Here is a 17,348-nt window from a genome sequence, read left to right on the forward strand (position 1 = left end):
GCTCATCCAGGGAGCTCTCTGTGAGTACAGGACTCAGAGCAATAGGTTCACACAGGGAGCTCTCAGTGAGTACAGGACCCAAAGCACCAGGCTCGCAAAGAACCCTCCATCCTTTGAAAGCACACAAGTGGATTCCATTCGACGTGCGTATGCAGTGCCTCAAAAACCCTTCCTCTGCCCTAAAGCGTCTCGTGTTTTATTTCCTTTCGTGCAGACGCCCTTGCCGCCTGTAATTATCTGCCTCAGTCCAGGGAGAAGATCATTGCCGCTCTCTTCAAGGCCCTCAACTCTACCAACAGCGAGCTGCAGGAGGCAGGAGAGGCCTGCATGCGAAAGGTCAGCTCTCCAGTGAAGCCTGCTTCCTCCAGCTCCGCCACCGTCCCCCTCCCTCCCACTCGCTCTCTGCCCTGCTTCCACTAATGAGTTCTGCCAGGGAAAATCAATAAAGGATGGAGTGAATCACAGAGCCGCTGAAAGTAAAATGAATGTGGCCATAATACATCATTCCTCTGTGTAAAATGTGCGCTGGGCTTATTGGAGTGGCCTTTCTGCTTCTAATGGAGACACACTGTATTTGTTAGCTTTTTGGCTGTAAGGTCGACGCGGCCCAGGCTTAAATGCAAAGAGAAAAATGTTGGTGGCGCAAAAAACGAATTGCCATGCGAGCCAGGAAAATTTTGTTTTTCCCCTTCTATTTTTGAGTTGTAGAAAAATGTGATGACTAAAAGCCTATGGGTTTGTATGTTTGTACTGCAGTTCTTGGAGGGCGCAACCATCGAAGTAGATCAGATACACACTCACATGCGCCCCCTGCTGATGATGCTGGGAGACTACCGCAGCCTGACCCTCAACGTCGTGAATCGGCTCACGTCCGTCACCCGCCTCTTCCCAAATTCCTTCAACGACAAGTTCTGTGACCAGATGATGGTGAGTCATTCCGCCTTGGGTTTGTCAGTCCTTGCCCTCCAAGCTCATTCGGCTGCAACGTGACCGGTAGCTCATCAATTCACAAGTCATTTTGCTAATGGACCTCTGAATTTACAACCTGACGTTGCATGCCAGAAGTGCGTAATCTCGTATATCTCATCCTGAATTGGGTGGCAGATCCTCCAGTTGCCCCTTCATGCTTGTACATAGAACAAGCAGAACATTACATTACTGTCATTTAGCAGGCGCTCTTATCCAGAGCGACTGAAATGTAGTGGGTTACAATTCCATCTATTTACACAGCTGGATATTTCCTTAGGCAATTGTGGGTTAACTACCTTACCCAAGGGTACAAAAGCAGTGCTCTAGTGGGGAATCCAACCAGCAACCTTTAAGTTACGAGCCTTGCTCCTTACCACTGCACCACTGCAGTGCACTTGCAAACCTGTAATCAGATGGGGCTTGAACCCACTCGGATGTTACAGCTGTGGCCCTCAATGACTGACACATCTGTTTGTCTCTGTCTGGCCTCTCTCTCTCTCTCTCGTTCAGCAACATCTGCGGAAGTGGATGGAAGTGGTGGTGATCACACACAAAGGAGGCCAGCGCAGTGACGGCAGCGTAAGTGCGGGTGTGGGGGGAGGTGGTGGGCTGTGCTGGTGCTCCCGGCTGCTCTGTTTATCTGAATTTCATCAGGAAGGACAGCGGGCACTGGTAGAGTCTGCGCAGTCTACAGAGCCAGTGCAGAGTCGCAGCTCACGGGAGCCTTGAGGCCAAAAGAAGGGGACCCTGTAGCCTCTCCGCTCAGATGGGGGGTGGGGGTGGAGGGCCGGTCCAGCCCAGCGCTGACCTGGGATCAGTGCGAGCCCCCTGTTTCGGCAGTGAGGTGCAAGGCCGTGCCGGAGTCCGCCGAGCTGCATGCAGCACTAATGAAGAGAGAGGAAGGCGCTTAAGGTGCAGAACACCCTTGTCCGCTAATGAGCACGAGCTGGACGGGGGGTGGGACAGGGTGCTGGTTCAGCAGCAGTGCCGAACCCCCTCTAACCACCCACCCCCGCCTAAGCCAAACAGGCCTCTTCAGATGTGAAGTGCGAGCGGCCGTATTACAATCAATGATTAATTAGGCGCCAGGCTCCTGAGGGCTGTGTCCATAATGAGCCCTGTGTGCTGGATCCTTGTTATCTCCCGGACAGATAACCTTGTAAAGTAAAGAAAAGGTGAGGGAGAGGCTTCGCATTTCCGCCGCTCAAAAAATAGCGTTCCTCCTTTCACTCTCTCTCTCTCTCGCCCCCTTCCCCCTGCATTCTAATTAGATGCAAATTACCACTCTGTTCTTCACCCTTTTAACGTTCTCTTAATGCTGTCAGCGCAAGTGCAAGATTATGACTGGAATGAAGCGGATGGCAATTGTTAGGTGGGTGGGTGGGGTGGTGTGTGTGTATGTGTGTGTGTGTGTGTGTGGGAGGCAGGTGGACTGGGGTGTGGGGGGGAGTTGGGGGGGGGGGGGAGGTGAAGACACTTGAGATATCTGCGAAAATGAGGAAAGAGCAAGTGAGAATGGAAGTTGCTCAACCATGTTATGCTGAAGGGTTAAAGTCAGCAAACGATGAAGTGTCTTGGTGATGAATACTCTTCCGGTTTTATAATAAAAGCCCAGCTCTTAACACATCAAATATCAGCCGAGGGTGAGATAGACGCAACGGCCGTCAGATAATAAAAGACCGGCCGAGCACCGCAAACCCCGTGGTTCGTCTTGGATCCGATTAGGAGGATGGCAAACGGTGAACCTTCAGTCAGCTGCTGAATCACATTCATTGAGGGTGTTGTTTCAGAAGTATTCTTTGAAGTAAAAAAAAACAACGTACACATCTTTGCTTCTCAAAAAAAACCTTTTCCCATGATTGTGAATAGATATGCAACAGGATGTAAAGGGACTGGGATGAGACAGGTCAAGGGTCATGAACATTTTTTTTTTTTTTTTGGTTATCCCGCTTTGCTGCTTCTTGATCTAGTGCTGCCATTTTCCTGAATGATGGGTAATTTCTGTTTCTTTTTGTTCATACCTTCATGGCATTGCCCCCCCCCCCTCCCCATTGTCACATTGCTTTGTATTGATTCTTTCTGTTGTCTCCTATTCTGGCACAGCCTGCCTTGGAGGGCGTTGAGGTGAGATTGGGTCTAGCTCGGCCTCCCTGTGCAATACTAGTGGTCACTTGCTGTGGTGGTGGTTAACTCTCTGTCGTGGTTTTAACCTGTCTGTATCTCTGTGTTTGTGTGTGTGTGAATTTAGTTTGTAGGTGTTGCTGTCTGAAGCCGCTTATGGTGGTTTTTTCCCTCATGTTAGCTCTGTGATGAACTCGTATTATCCCATTGAAAGGATAGCCACAGTCTTACGACAGCTGACACGAACGCAGTCAGTGTGTATGTTGGTAGAGCTCGCAGGAAGGGAGTGTTAAAAGCATTTACTTGGACTGCGTAAGTAGTCTGAAGAGCAATCTTAAATGGCAGTCCAAATTTCAATGTTTACAAGAGATCAGAATCGATGCATTACCCAGATTAGCTTGTTCTGCCTCTGGTCTGGTGTCAGGTTTGGCATTTTTGCCAGTTACAGCTCTGTTGTTATGCCTGCCCTTGCTCAAGCTACGAACTCTGATTCCAACTTCTGACTCCATAGATCATCTTTGAAAATATGGTTTATGAAACTGTATTTTTTTTGTGATGCTCGCAGCAGGAGACAGTCCCAGGTTTGGGCTATTAGTTATTTCTAGGCCTTTTCTCTGCGCATGAGCCCAAACGTCGACAGTGTTCTCCTCAGTCAGTAATTCCCCCCACGGTTCAGAGCAGCAGTCCTCGGCTGGCCCATGCGTCGGCCGCTGCTGACCGCTGCCGTTCTGGGCTCTGTTCCAGGAGATGAAGATCTGCTCCGCCATCATCAACCTGTTCCACCTGATCCCGGCCGCGCCCCAGACGCTGGTCAAGCCCCTGCTGGAGGTGGTGATGAAGACGGAGCGCGCCATGCTAATCGAGGTACTGCCCCTGTTTCGCCTCCATCCCCATCTAACCTTAGCTACGGACATGTTGGCGTGACCACCGATATGATCGGCTTTAGTATGCTGCCCTTTCAGTGCTGTCTGTCGAAGTGCCTTTTAAAGTCACAACCGATGGCATTGCGCGTTCACCATCATGTTTCACTGCCTCCTTCAGAGGGCAGCAGTGTATCGTAGTGGTAAGGAGCAGGACTTGTAACCAAAAGGTTGTCGGTTCAATTCCCTGCTGGGGCACTGCTGTTTTACCCTTGGGAAAGGTACTTTACCCAGAATTGCCTCAGTAAATATCCAGCTGTATAAATGGGTAACGTAAAAAATTGTAACCTGTGCAAGTCGCTCTGGATAAGAGTGTTTGCTAAATCTCAGTAATGTAATGCTCGTTAGTGCCTTCAATGCCTGAAAATTGTTGGTGACTTTCATGCCTCTCTCCCCGCGGTGCCCGGGTCCCGTCCTCTGACTGCTGCTCTGTCCCTTTCCTAGGCTGGCAGTCCCTTCAGAGAGCCCCTCATCAAGTTCCTGACCCGCCACCCTTCCCAAACCGTGGAGCTCTTCATGATGGAGGCCACCCTCAACGACCCGCAGTGGAGCCGCATGTTCATGGTATGGCCCGCCGTGAGACGACGCCTTTCGTCCGCTCTCAGCCAATCAGCTGCTGCTTGCTCACTAGCTGCCATTTGCATCACCGCTGCCTCGCCACGGTAGCAGTGTGTGATATTTTCCTGTCTGCACCTCTTCCCCTCTGCCGTTTCAAACAGAGTTTCTTGAAGCACAAAGACGCCAAACCCCTCCGGGACGTCCTGGCGTCGAACCCGAGCCGCTTCGTTCCCCTGCTGGTGCCGGCGGGCCCGGCGGCCACGGTCCGGCCCGGCTCGCCCTCCACCAGCACGGCGCGGCTGGACCTGCAGTTCCAGGCCATTAAGGTGAGTGGAGAGACAAGAGTTCTGGGGTTTGGGATGCAATGAATAACAGATGTTCTGTTTCTGGCATTTTTACTTTTGTGGGAAAGGCATTCTGCAGCGATTGGTGTAAAATTCATAAGAAAACGTGAGGCAGGAGTGTAGTATAGTGGTAAGAAGCAGGGCTCGTAACCAAGACGTTGCTGGTTCGAATCCCCGCCGGGGTGTTGTTGTTGTACCCTTGGGCAAGGTACTTAACCTAGAATTGCCTCAGTAAATATCCAGCTGTATAAATGGATAACACGTGAACTAATGTATGTTGCTCTAGATAAAAGCGTCTCCTAAATGACAGTAATATAACAATTTCAGTCAGTTCCAGATTTCTTACTAAGACCCTGCTCATAACTCCCATTTCCTGCTGCGCTCCTGAAACTGAGCGGCGCAGCTTGGTGTCCTTTTGTGAGATTCGTCCTCTCAGTGAAACTGTGAGCGTTCTTTGCTGTGACGGCTGGAGGTAGCGTAGTCAGAACTGTGCGAGCGGCCGGCTCTCCGGTCTCGAGCGGCGAGGATCTCCCTCGCGACGCGGTGTCCGGCGCTGACGGCCGGCTGTCGCCTCTCCTCAGATCATCAGCATCATCGTGAAGAACGACGAGGGCTGGCTGGCGGGGCAGCACTCCCTGGTCAGCCAGCTGAGGCGCGTGTGGGTCAGCGAAGCCTTCCAGGAGCGCCACCGCAAGGACAACATGGCCGCCACCAACTGGAAGGAGCCGAAGCTGCTGGCCTACTGTCTGCTCAGCTACTGCAAGTACGTGTGCCGGGCACGCACACACACAGACACACACACACACAGGGTGTATTTAAATATGCATATATGCAATATGCATGCAAATATGCAATATGCAATCTGGAGACTCGGATGTATGGTAGTATACTTGGCTTCCCTTGTGTGGTAGTGCTTGAATAGTGTTATGCTCACGCTCACTGGTCTGGGAGTGGTGTTAGCCTGGTTTGACACTTGCTCATTCAACTTGAATGGATACACTTATGTTCTTTGATGCTGGAAATTGCACTGAATAAGAGCGTCTGCTAAATGAATTTGATGTAATGTAATATTGAGAAGTTTATACTGTCCTCATGATGGGTAGATCATTAGCGGTTTATTGATGCTGTACGGTCGCTGCCTCTGGGTGCGCTGACTCTGCGTGTGGTCGCTCCTGCGCAGGCGGAACTACTCGGAGATCGAGCTGCTGTTCCAGCTGCTGCGCGCCTTCACGGGCCGCTTCCTGTGCAACATGACCTTCCTCAAGGAGTACATGGAGGAGGAGATCCCCAAGAACTACAGTATCGCCCACAAGAGGGCGCTCTTCTTCCGCTTCGTGGAGTTCAACGACCCCCACTTCAATGACGAGCTCAAAGCCAAGGTGGGGTCGTCCGCCCGCTCTGCCCGCCTCGCGCGAGCTCTGCCCTGTAACTGCAATCACAAGCTATAATACAGTTTCTGGAGTGGCCAGGTCTGTATAGCTAATGGTCACATGCTACTTTTCCACCCTTTTTGAAGCACCGAAGGGCACAGGTATGTGCCATTTTAATGTCTGTATTGGCCGCATGCTTCTGTGGTCAGGACTGGATCTCAATCCGCATGCGGTTGACCAGGAGGGCCGCGTGGGGTTGACGTGCTGTGCACAACACGGCCGCAGCCCGCTCTTTTCTAATTACAAAGGAATTGCTTGGCTGTCTCTATCAAACAAAGTGATGCCATTATATCCTCAGCGGGGCGTTTGACTCGCGGAGAGAAGGTAACACTTCTCTTTATTACGGCTACTCTCCCCGCCTCGGAAAAGAAAAAAAGTCTTTGAAAGTTCAAATGCATTTTTTGACACAGGCGACTGCATTTCTGCCATGAAGAGCATTACAAGCAGGAGTCCTGTTTTTAATTAAGGAAGGGGCATGGCCCGCGTTTGGAGCGACGCGCTGTCGGGCTCCTCCAGAGACGGGAGCTTGGATTCCTGGCCGTGAAGGACCCTGCTGAATATGCATGGCTCCTGCACGAAAGGGCCGGGGCTGCCACACTCTGCTGGGCTCTCAAAGGCATCGCTTTGCCAGAACGCGCAAAAGCCGAGCATTGAAGAATGCTTATAAATATTAATCTGCAGCTGAAGGAGAGAACGGGCTTTAATTGAGACAGAATCTCCTAGCCGTCAGCTGTGAAGGGCTGAGAGCCCATCTCTTAATCATATGCCTCGTTCCTGTTTAAAATGAATGCTTTGCCGTTCGATGGCGTCAGACTGATAAAATGCCAAAAAACCATCGACTTATGTAAATTTCCAATTTGTCACATCCTAGAAACAATGAAGACAAGTTCACTCTGAATAAATATGTTTCGAAATAGTTGGAAGTTAAATGAAATAAGCCACAATGAATGGATGGCCAGTCTTTCAGTGACCAGTCCAGGCCTGCAGTGCCCGTGTAGGAGTTTTGTGGCCGTTCTCTCTTTAAATAGATTCCCAGGCTGAATTTTGTTTATATAGTTATTTCTCCCATAATTGTTTTCCTCTGGCGAGGAGCAGATGCCTGCGCTGTGTGTGTTGCTTCCGCTGACATTTAAATAATTGACTAAACAATCTTCCTGAAAATGCCACGCCAGAGGGAGGGGCCGCGAGTGAGCACGGGGGTCCGCTCGGGTGAGGCAGCGCGTTTGACTTCTCTCCAGCAGCTCAAAAATGGTGCCACCCCCCCACCCCCCCCTCCTTTATTCTGGCGTCTGGGAAGGGGCGACATCGGACGTCTCTCAGCCTAAAACGAGACCGTTCGGAATAGCTGGCGGAGGAAGCGGCAGAGCGGGAGTCTTCTGAAAGGGGTGTTTAACCGAGCACGCCGGCCCTGGGCCTGTAATGCGAATGGTAATAACCTCCCCCCCCCCAGAGGCTGCAGTCAGCGCAGCGGTAGGCGGTTTTCAGCCATAATAAATGAAGGTAATGCCGTGTTTGCGGGGCTCGCATTGCTCATGCTAATGGCTGGCGGAGGCCCTCATTAGAGCGCGCGGTAGTGAAGGCACACCCGGGGCGTGAGCGTGGATGACCTCGCCTCGAAGGAGGTCCACCTCCTTCCTGCTGCTGTGCATCTCTGGGTACCGTCTCTGTCAGGACACCTGGCCAATGTTGACCACATGTGGCTTTTAAAAAAAAAAAAAAGCTTCATGGTGGTGCGCTAGCTGACCTCACAGAATCACCGCTTTTTGTCTTGGCAGAGGGAGTGAACTTAAGCATAGAGCCAGAGGGAAACACACATTATCTAATGATGTTACAGGAATGTGACCCGGTGTCTACAATATGCAGCAATATCTTTGTGATTTAATATTAAGAAAAAAAAAGTTGCACTGTTCATCTTAATATGGTTTGTACATGTTCTTCTTAATAGTTACAGTGGGATTAGGGATATGATTCCAAATGTAAAAGATTATTCTGGAACCGAAATAGCAAACGTAAGAACTAGAAATGATGTCTATCACCTATATCAACATTATTAATTGGAGTACAGCTCACTGAATAGTTCCTTGTCTAGGATTACTGGTAAAATAGAGGCACACTTGACAGAAAACTGAATTCATGGTTAAAAGCTTGGAGGGAAAGCATTTAGTTGTAAGACTGTTTCCATTGTTGTGTTTATGTTAATGTTATGTTAAATTTCCCCCTACAACACTTCTAGGTTTTGCAATACATCCTCAACCCAGCCTTCTTGTACAGTTTTGAGAAGGGGGAGGGGGAGCAGCTGCTGGGACCCCCAAATCCAGAGGGGGACAATCCCGAGAGCATCACCAGCGTCTTCATTACCAAGGTAACCAGCAGACTCGTCAGCACTCCCGTACCTTCGGTTTTTATTTATTCATTTATTTTGTTTATGTACTTTGTTGTCTCACTTCGCTCTGTGATTCTTTTCATTTCATATCTGTGAAATATGTCTGTGAAATGAGAATCATTTTTATTTGAACAGTTATTATTTTTCCTTTTTTGCATTTATACATGTTTTCTGTGTGAAGGTACGCACACAGTTTGAGTCGCGTGTTCAGAGAGACGCCGTATTTCACAGTCTATGAGAGAACCTTGCGTGTCTGTAGATTGTGCTGCCATGAGTCTCCATATCTCCCCCCTCCCTCCTCCAAAAGGTCCTGGACCCAGAGAAGCAGGCCGACCTGCTGGACTCCCTGCGCATCTACCTGCTGCAGTTCTCCACCCTGCTGGTGGAGCACGCTCCACACCACATCCACGACAACAACAAGAGCCGCAACAGCAAGCTGCGCCGCCTCATGACCTTCGCCTGGCCCTGCCTGCTGTCCAAAGCCTGCGTCGACCCCGCCTGCAAGTACAGCGGCCACCTGCTGCTCGCCCACATCATCGCCAAGTTCGCCATCCACAAGAAGATCGTGCTGCAGGTGAGCAAAGGTTTTCCTGCTTTCAGCAGATGGCTCAACGTGTGGGAAAAAAAAGTCACCTGTAATTGGGTTAAAATTAGATCTCAGGGCCTGAACTGTACTTGTTAATCACAAATTTCGCACATCAGGAAGGTTTTTTTCGTACTGTTTTGAGGAATATACAGCAGTTCAGTGAGAGACCATTCCATCAGTGAAAGCTCAGAGGAGGTCTGTAAGGAGGGGAGGTGTGTATGGTAGAGGTGGAAGAGGGGAGGTGTATAAGGTAGTGGACGATCAGAAGAGGTGTGTGAGGCACAGGAGATGTGTAAGGTAGAGGTGGGTAAAGCACACAAACCCTGTCCCTGCAAAGGTGTTCCACAGCCTGCTGAAAGCCCACACCATGGAAGCGCGGGCCATCGTGCGGCAGGCCATGGCCATCCTGACCCCGGCCGTGCCCGCGCGCATGGAGGACGGCCACCAGATGCTCACCCACTGGACCCGCAAGATCATCGTGGAGGAAGGCCACACGGTCCCCCAGCTGGTGCACATCCTCCATCTCATTGTGCAGCACTTCAGGGTGAGGGGCCTCATCTCTTCCCCTCAGCGGACCTGGTCCTGGGTGGCAGTTTTCATTATATTACACGCATAAGCAGACGTTCTTACCCAGAGCAACTTCCAGCACAATAGAACATAAGTGTATCCATTCATGTTGAATGAGCAGCAGTGTCAAAACAGGCTAACCGCACTCCCAGTCCAATGAATGTGAGCATAACACCATTCAAGCCCTACCACAAGTCTGCAACCTGACTAGGCAACAGAAGCCATGTATACTACCATACATCAATTTTATCCTCTAAATAAAGGTAACCTAGTTGAAATATGCGCTTTCAGTGTGTTGACATATTTAATTGGATGTGCTTCAAAGCTTGCAGACAGGATATTGTTGAGTGTCTGCTCTGCCTCTCTGTTTGAATGTGTTATGGAGTGTGTCTGCTGTTCTGACCGTGTTGCTCGGGTCTCTGTGTGCAGGTGTACTACCCCGTGAGGCACCACCTGGTGCAGCACATGATCAGCGCCATGCAGCGGCTGGGCTTCACCCCCAGCGTCACCATCGAGCAGCGGAAGCTGGCCGTGGACCTGGCCGAGGTGGTCATCAAGTGGGAGCTGCAGAGGATCAAGGACCAGCAGGTGTGAAGGGCCTCTATGTGCATCTAAATAAAGCAGTCAGTGGTGATGAGGATGGAGGGAAAATGGGGAAAGATAATGCATTTCTTCATACTAGTGTAGGAATTGGACATGAACACTGATGTCCTTGTGCCAGACATGTCGTGGAATGAACATATTGGATTAGGTCTGCAGTACAGACTGTACTCGGTGGACTTTTAGATGAAATTCTGTAATGGTTAGTTGTGGATCAGCAGGCCTTGCATGCGATTGGTCCGGATAGCGAGCTCGTGCGGAATTGTGGGAGCGCACGGTCACAGGTGACGTGCCGTGCCATGCCTGCTGTTTTGTCACAGCCCGAGTGTGAGGGTGACCCAGGGGGCAGCGGAGAGGGGACGAGCAGCGCTTCCGGAGCCGTGAAACGAGGCCTCTCCATGGACTCCGGCCAAGACGTGAAGAGATTCCGCACCGCCACTGGGGCCGTGAGCACGGTCTGACCGCTTAAACCCCCCATGCATTTCCTGGCCACATTACACTTAATCTATGAGCACAGTCTGATCTCTTAAACTTCACTCTTCTCCTGGTGAAATGCACCTAACCTGTGTGAAATCCAGTTATGTCACAAAACACAAACTCAAATAACTTTTAAATTCAGGTTTTAATTTAAAGAGTCTGCGCATTGACTGTACATGAGCAGATAGTGGACTCACTCGTTGTGTGTGGCGTAGGTGTTTGGGCGGAGCCAGTCCATGCCAGGGACCGAGTCTCTCCTCACCAAGCCCGTGGAGAAGCAGCACACCGACACCGTGGTCAACTTCCTCATCCGGATCGCCTGCCAGGTACGTGGGTCCAGGTCGGGCGGCGTGTCGTGGCCGCCCCGCCCGAGCCGCCCCGCCTGAGCCTCCCCTTCATCCCCCAGCTCATGTTCGGACTCGAGCAGATAGAGCCATGAGCGTTGCAGGCGGCCGAGTACGCCCGGCTCAGGGGAGCGGGGAGAAGCCCTGGGCAATCCCTCAGGCTGCCATATAGGAGGAGCGGAGGGCGGGTCCTGTCAAAGCTGCAGGTTTAGACAATCATTCATGTAGACGTTACGGAGGGGAGTGTTCAATCCATTTCCTTGAGAGTCCCGCTCCCTCTAAACGGATCTTAAAATTCCTTAAGCGTGCGGCTATTTTGATTAAACCTTGTAATTCGGCCAGCGAGGCTGTAATTTTGAGAAAAGCGAGCGTGAAAGGCTGATTGGCTCCTTTGTGCTGCGGAGCACGGAGGGTAAATCGCCGTGCCGCTCTCGGTGGAAAGAGAGAGCCGGGGCAGGGCACCGGGGGCTTATTTGGAGATAGAGTGAGCAACCTCCCCCTCCCCCCTCTCTCTCCCCCCACCTCTGTCCCCCAGGTGAACGACAGCACCAGCGTGGCCGGGTCCCCGGGGGAGCTCCTGTCCCGCCGTTGTGTCAATCTGATGAAGACGGCCCTGCGGCCGGACATGTGGCCCCGTGCCGAGCTCAAGCTGCAGTGGTTCGACAAGCTGCTAATGACTGTGGTGAGCTCTGGGGGTGTGTGGGTGGTGAGGGGGATGGGGGGGTAGCTTAATTTCCTCACGGATGGGAGGTCACACATTAGGCAGTGCATTCTGTTGTTACTCCGGCCCATTTTCGCTCTCGAGACGGAAGCCGGTCCGATACCCGTTTGAAGCTAATCAAGTTAGCGACCGGCCTCAATCAGCCCGCTTGTTATTACATGGGATTGGCGCAGCGTGGGACAGAGTCCCTGTGGAGTGGAAGGATGGAGCGATTTGTGCACTCATTTGGGTTACAGAGGGGAAAACACTGCGTTGTCCATTACCAGGTTGCCTTTTCTGTGTGTGTGTGATTTTATATTTTTCCTTAGATTTAACGCATCAGAACCCCCCCCCACAAATTTCACTTCTCTGTGTTAAGTCAGAATCGGTCACATACACAGGTGAAAACCAACTAGGGATGGTCTGTGCTTCATACATCTGGCTGAACAGACTAAAGTAGTGAATGATATCATTAACCGGCCATGGAGAAACTTGTACTGCTACAGATGAAGTCCGTACTCTGAGCCCAAACCACCTCCCTTGATGAGAATGGCATGAAACTCAAGCCAATATGCTTTTAGTTTCTGATTGGGACTGCGGACCTGGACCGAGGAAGATCGATACTGTTTCTGTTTGCCAGTGAGAAAGACTTTTTATATTGATCCATGGTTCTCAAGTTGCTTCTTCAAAGGGTCCCGAGGGTTTCGGCCTCAGTGGCTTGGCTGGGGAGGTCTGTCCCAGCCGCGGCTGCTGTACCAATGTCCCAAATCTGAATTCAGGTCATGCTTTGTGGTCCACCTTGCTTTTCTGGGCTTACGGTTGAGACGCATTAAGGGCAGGTCTTTCTTTTTACTGCTGACTGAACTGATATCCTCCATCTGAGTCTTTATTTCTGCTTTTTTAGAGGAGGTCCGAGTGACTAATTCAGATGTCGGCCAGAGCCCGTGCCGCCATTAAAGTGCATTCCCACCTGCTCGTTAAAAGAGCCTCCACACTGATCAGCTGCTCTCCCAAATGGAAGCCCCACAGGCTCCCAGACATGCTGCCGGATTGATTCTCCTCGGCAAAAACACTAAAAAGCTGATGCAGCCTCTTGTTCAAGCTCTAATTGTAATGCATGTATTTTCTGTCATGCCCCGGAGTGCAATAAGCATTTACAGGGCTGGCATCGAGTTCATCTCAAGTCCTCTGCAAGTTTAAAGGTGCTGCGATTGGCCTTTTGCTGTCGTTAAACAGTGGATAAAATATTTTATTCTCCTCTGCTGTCCATCTGAGAACACAGTTCCTCTTTTAGCTTTTTTCCTTTATCCCGCAGTGTAAGCGTCATAAGTTTGAATTGTGAAGGCCCAGTATTTCAGTTTTGAGCACCTTTCATACATGTGGCAGAATATCTTGTTAATGGTTCTGTTCAGAGACAGTTTTGGTAATGTAATCACACTCAGTGCAGAAGCACTGAACTCATAAGCATAGTTAAGGTGAGAGTAAACTTAACCACGGATAGCAACAGTAGTATATACATGATTTTTGGCTCAGTGGATTAACTCCACTCAGACAGTACTTAACACTAGTGCTTGGTTTTTTTACAGAGGTATGCTTGCTGATTTCGTCCAACAGCTGGTTCTCCCTTCTTTCTTTCTCTCTCTCTGTCTCTCTCTCTCTCTCACACTCACTCACACACACACACACACACACACACACACACACACACACACACACAAAAACGTGTGCATTTGAGTGTGTAATTGACCAATTCCAAGTATGAAATGCTGGTGAAGAACAATATTTGCGCGATCCGAAAAGCGCAATAAGGAGCGGGTCGTGTCCAGGCAGGACCACAGGCAGAGCGGGGGGGGGGAGGGGGGGTTTACTGCGAGAGCACTGGAGCGAGGCCTTTTCTCTCCTGCTCACATGGTGGGCCTTTTATGAGACAGCTGAGCTCTGCCTGGCTGTTTCACTGCAATTAAGCCAAGGAATATCGGGGCCCTTCAATTACACTGAAATAACATAATCGCAATTTAAGAGAGTGCACTCGCGGAGAGGACCGTTCCCTCCTGTCTGCCCGAGCCACAGACTTTCATTTACCTGCTGAAATAATGACAGTTTTGCTTTACGGGAGGCCGCGCTTCCGCTCGGGACCAGATAGGCTCAGTGGGTTTATTTGTTTATTCAAAAATCAATATAATTAAGAGCTGTGGAGCGGTTGTGCGCATGTGTGTGTGTCGCTGAAGGCCACACTTTGGCAAAACAAATTTGGTGAGCTGTAGTCCATGCTGGTTGTGTATGTAGGGGTATGTATTTAAAAGAGAGAGAGAGAGAGAGAGAGACAGAGAAAGCACTTCGCTGTAGTGAACCCACATTATGTGTAGGAGATGGGTGAATAGCTCAGAGGGTGACTGGGTCCCATTTTAGACAACAAAACTAAATCAATACATGTACAAGGAGGGAAATCAATAGCTTAATTTGTCTTAAAGCTTGAGAGGGGGGAGAACAGTGAGGCCTCCTTTTACTTAACGCACAGCCTGTATTGCTGCTAAACTTGCTTAATGCAGAAGGCAGAGTGCTGTCATACCAACACGGCATGTTAGGATGGGCCTTAGACTGCTGTTAAATTGCTTAACCCTTATGTGCCTTGAATCTTAAGTAGAAAATGTCTTTCATTTTTTACTGTTCAGAGACATACTCTTGAACACAGTTTTTAATTAAAAAAGTGTGCAGTCCAAGCTAATGCATAAACCGCTCTCATACACTGCCTTGTGAAGTTGCTATCTCAAAGGAGAATAGTTTCATGGTGCGTAATCATAAATATTTTTTTCCACACTAATTATCCACATGCGATGAAGCGCTGCACAGTGGAATCTGAAAAACAAAATTTTAAAGGAAGCAATAAGCTGCGCAAAATATATTTCCACCACGCTTTACTTGATTTAGCTAGCTAGGATTATTTACTTGGCTGCTACTTGCCAATCATGGAAGAATTGTGCTGTAGCTAAGTTTAGCCTTGGGAAACATGTTAGAGGGCAGGGGTAATATTCTAGGAGGGACTAATCATTTTCATGGCTTCGATGTTTGTTTTACTTTCTTACTCAAGTCATTGCGTGCCTGCTATTTGCAGTCTCCATATGTTTGGTTGTCAACTTCAGGTTCTTGACTGTATGGGGGGAAAACCCTATTCTCTGTCACAAAACATGAAAACACTTAAACATTGCTCTGTATCTTGCTCAGTTGCGTTTAGCCTACCAGATTAAAAAAGGGTTTTGTAATGTTGGTAAATGTTGATGTATTAAGTGTGTATTGTGTATGAGCAAGTATCCATTTCATTCAGCCCATCGAAAGATATGTTCTTTCCTCCCTTTTTATGTTACTGTTCTTTTAAGATGGAGCGAGGCAAGGTTACAGCTGCTTGCTGGCAGTTGTCCGAGGCTTCTGTTTTTCTGTCTTTGGATGGTTGTAAGCCCGCCCTCCTCGCCTCGGAGGGGGGCGTGGGGGGGGGTCGTTCTCGCAAACAAGCTATTTTGTATCCAGCCCCTCCCCTCCTCCCCGTGGGAGAATGCGCAACCTGCTTGGCAGCCTTATTAAACCTAATGAACAACACTCCAAAATCTGATTGCTTTTTATCATTTCATTGTACTTAGGAGTTAGGGACAGTCTGCCAGGCCGGGCTTGAATATCCAGCAGTATTGTGGTGTTCAATAGATAAGACAGGGAGGATGTCTGTGTACATGTCCCAGGGGTGGGGCTCACTCCACTCCCTGCTCCCAGTCGATACCTCTAAAAGCCGTTTTGTCCTTTTTAAGATGATGTCCTTTTAGGCTGTAAGCTGGCAGTGTTGTCGTATTATGCTCTTAGCCCTAAAAGTCTCAGGCCGTCCAGATTTATGAATGCTTATGAATGACAGCGGGAATGACAAAGTGTATTTTACAACAGAAATTTTGTTGGCTCGCAGTAAAGGGGAACTCCTGTCGCGCGTTTGGGTGACCGCCAGCACCAAGAGAGGGCGTGCCGGGCCGAGCGAGCCCGGCGGACGGTGACTGGCTGCTGACCTTTTCGTTTGTTCTCCCCCTCTTCCTCCCCCAGGAGCAGCCCAACCAGGCCAACTTCTCCAACATCTGCACGGGGCTGGAGATCCTCAGCTTCCTGCTGACGGTGCTGCAGTCTCCGGCCATCCTGGCCCACTTCAAGCCGCTGCAGCGTGGCATCGCTGCCTGCATGACCTGCGGGAACACCAAAGTGCTGCGGGCCGTCCACACCCTGCTCTCGCGCCTCATGAGCATCTTCCCCACCGAGCCCAGTGAGTCACTGTTCCCTGTGCCGGGGGGGGGGATAGCTGTCCCTTCTTCCTCCAGACCGCGGCTGGCCGTTTTTTTTTTTTTTTTTTTGTGTATCACACGCTTGCCAGGCAGACACCGCCATTATCCCGGGCGCCCGGCGCCGCTGACAGTTTGACGCAATCTGTAACCCATTATGGACCTCCGGGGCGATTGAGGTCAGCCTTGTGAGGAATTGAGGTCAGATTTGGTATTCCTACGGGGGGATTGGTACCCACTACCATTAAAGCCAGGGCCGTAATCTCGCCGCTGCCACTGCTGGCTTCATAAGGGTTCCATCCCCTCTGACACATAATGGAAACCAGCCTGCCTGGTAAATTGTGATATTGCGGAAGGATGATGCGGATGTCCCACCAAATTTATTACAGTATAGGTGCTATTCCCTGTTGAGTTTTTTTTTTTTTTTTTTTTTTTTGGTGAAGATAGAAGCCTGTGATTGGAGTTAATGTCTCTTCTTCCTCTCAGGCTCCTCCACTGTGGCATCGAAATACGAGGAGCTGGAGTGCCTCTACGCTGCCGTGGGGAAGGTCATTTACGAGGGGCTCACCAACTATGAGAAAGCCACCAGTGCTAACCCAACACAGCTCTTTGGTAAGAGGTCTGCAAGTGCTGTGCTCCGTTTAAACACATTTCCTTGGACAGAGTGTTTAAAGCACTGTATTCATGAGGATGGCCAGCCCTTTACTGTTGAAATCTGTCCTTTTATCTGATGATAACTGAACCTTGAAAATGGGTCTGTAAAGTCATGGTTCCCTTTTGAAGAGGGAAAATGAGCTGACAGTGTTATAATGACGGCATAGAGACTGCTGTGCCTACAACCAAGCTCAGACAGTCAACCTCCGAGCATTCTGGGATGTTGGGTCTAAGCGTTGCCTGCAGAAATGTTGTTTTTAAACAAAGGCACTTCTCAACAATTCTTGGACAGTTTTATCATAGCTCAGTGTCCTGTTAATGCAGGTGACTCAGTGCCACATCATTAGCTAGCATAGTAGCTAATGAACTAATAGTAATAATATCCCTAACA

At 49.9% G+C, this 17,348-nt stretch overlaps 1 protein-coding gene across 2 annotated transcripts in view; it reads left to right on the forward strand.

The window, feature by feature from the left end:
• LOC118773138 (transformation/transcription domain-associated protein) overlaps positions 1 to 17,348 on the forward strand; it is a 94,811-nt gene that overhangs the window by 25,090 nt on the left and 52,373 nt on the right. The window contains exons 29-46 of one of the 2 annotated variants that reach the window (XM_036521927.1): positions 215 to 336; positions 757 to 927; positions 1,480 to 1,548; positions 3,073 to 3,093; positions 3,835 to 3,954; positions 4,455 to 4,574; positions 4,730 to 4,894; positions 5,494 to 5,675; positions 6,093 to 6,291; positions 8,576 to 8,704; positions 9,033 to 9,299; positions 9,649 to 9,855; positions 10,308 to 10,466; positions 10,799 to 10,933; positions 11,171 to 11,281; positions 11,835 to 11,981; positions 16,074 to 16,287; positions 16,790 to 16,915. In XM_036521927.1, coding sequence (XP_036377820.1) covers positions 215 to 336; positions 757 to 927; positions 1,480 to 1,548; positions 3,073 to 3,093; positions 3,835 to 3,954; positions 4,455 to 4,574; positions 4,730 to 4,894; positions 5,494 to 5,675; positions 6,093 to 6,291; positions 8,576 to 8,704; positions 9,033 to 9,299; positions 9,649 to 9,855; positions 10,308 to 10,466; positions 10,799 to 10,933; positions 11,171 to 11,281; positions 11,835 to 11,981; positions 16,074 to 16,287; positions 16,790 to 16,915 — 2,664 coding nt within the window. The remainder of the gene's footprint in view (positions 1 to 214; positions 337 to 756; positions 928 to 1,479; positions 1,549 to 3,072; positions 3,094 to 3,834; positions 3,955 to 4,454; positions 4,575 to 4,729; positions 4,895 to 5,493; positions 5,676 to 6,092; positions 6,292 to 8,575; positions 8,705 to 9,032; positions 9,300 to 9,648; positions 9,856 to 10,307; positions 10,467 to 10,798; positions 10,934 to 11,170; positions 11,282 to 11,834; positions 11,982 to 16,073; positions 16,288 to 16,789; positions 16,916 to 17,348) is intronic. The other variant, XM_036521936.1, reaches the window with a different exon arrangement.

Source organism: Megalops cyprinoides, chromosome 1 (genome assembly GCF_013368585.1).
Source record: "Megalops cyprinoides isolate fMegCyp1 chromosome 1, fMegCyp1.pri, whole genome shotgun sequence".
In the NCBI taxonomy this organism is placed as follows: Eukaryota; Metazoa; Chordata; class Actinopteri; order Elopiformes; family Megalopidae; genus Megalops; species Megalops cyprinoides.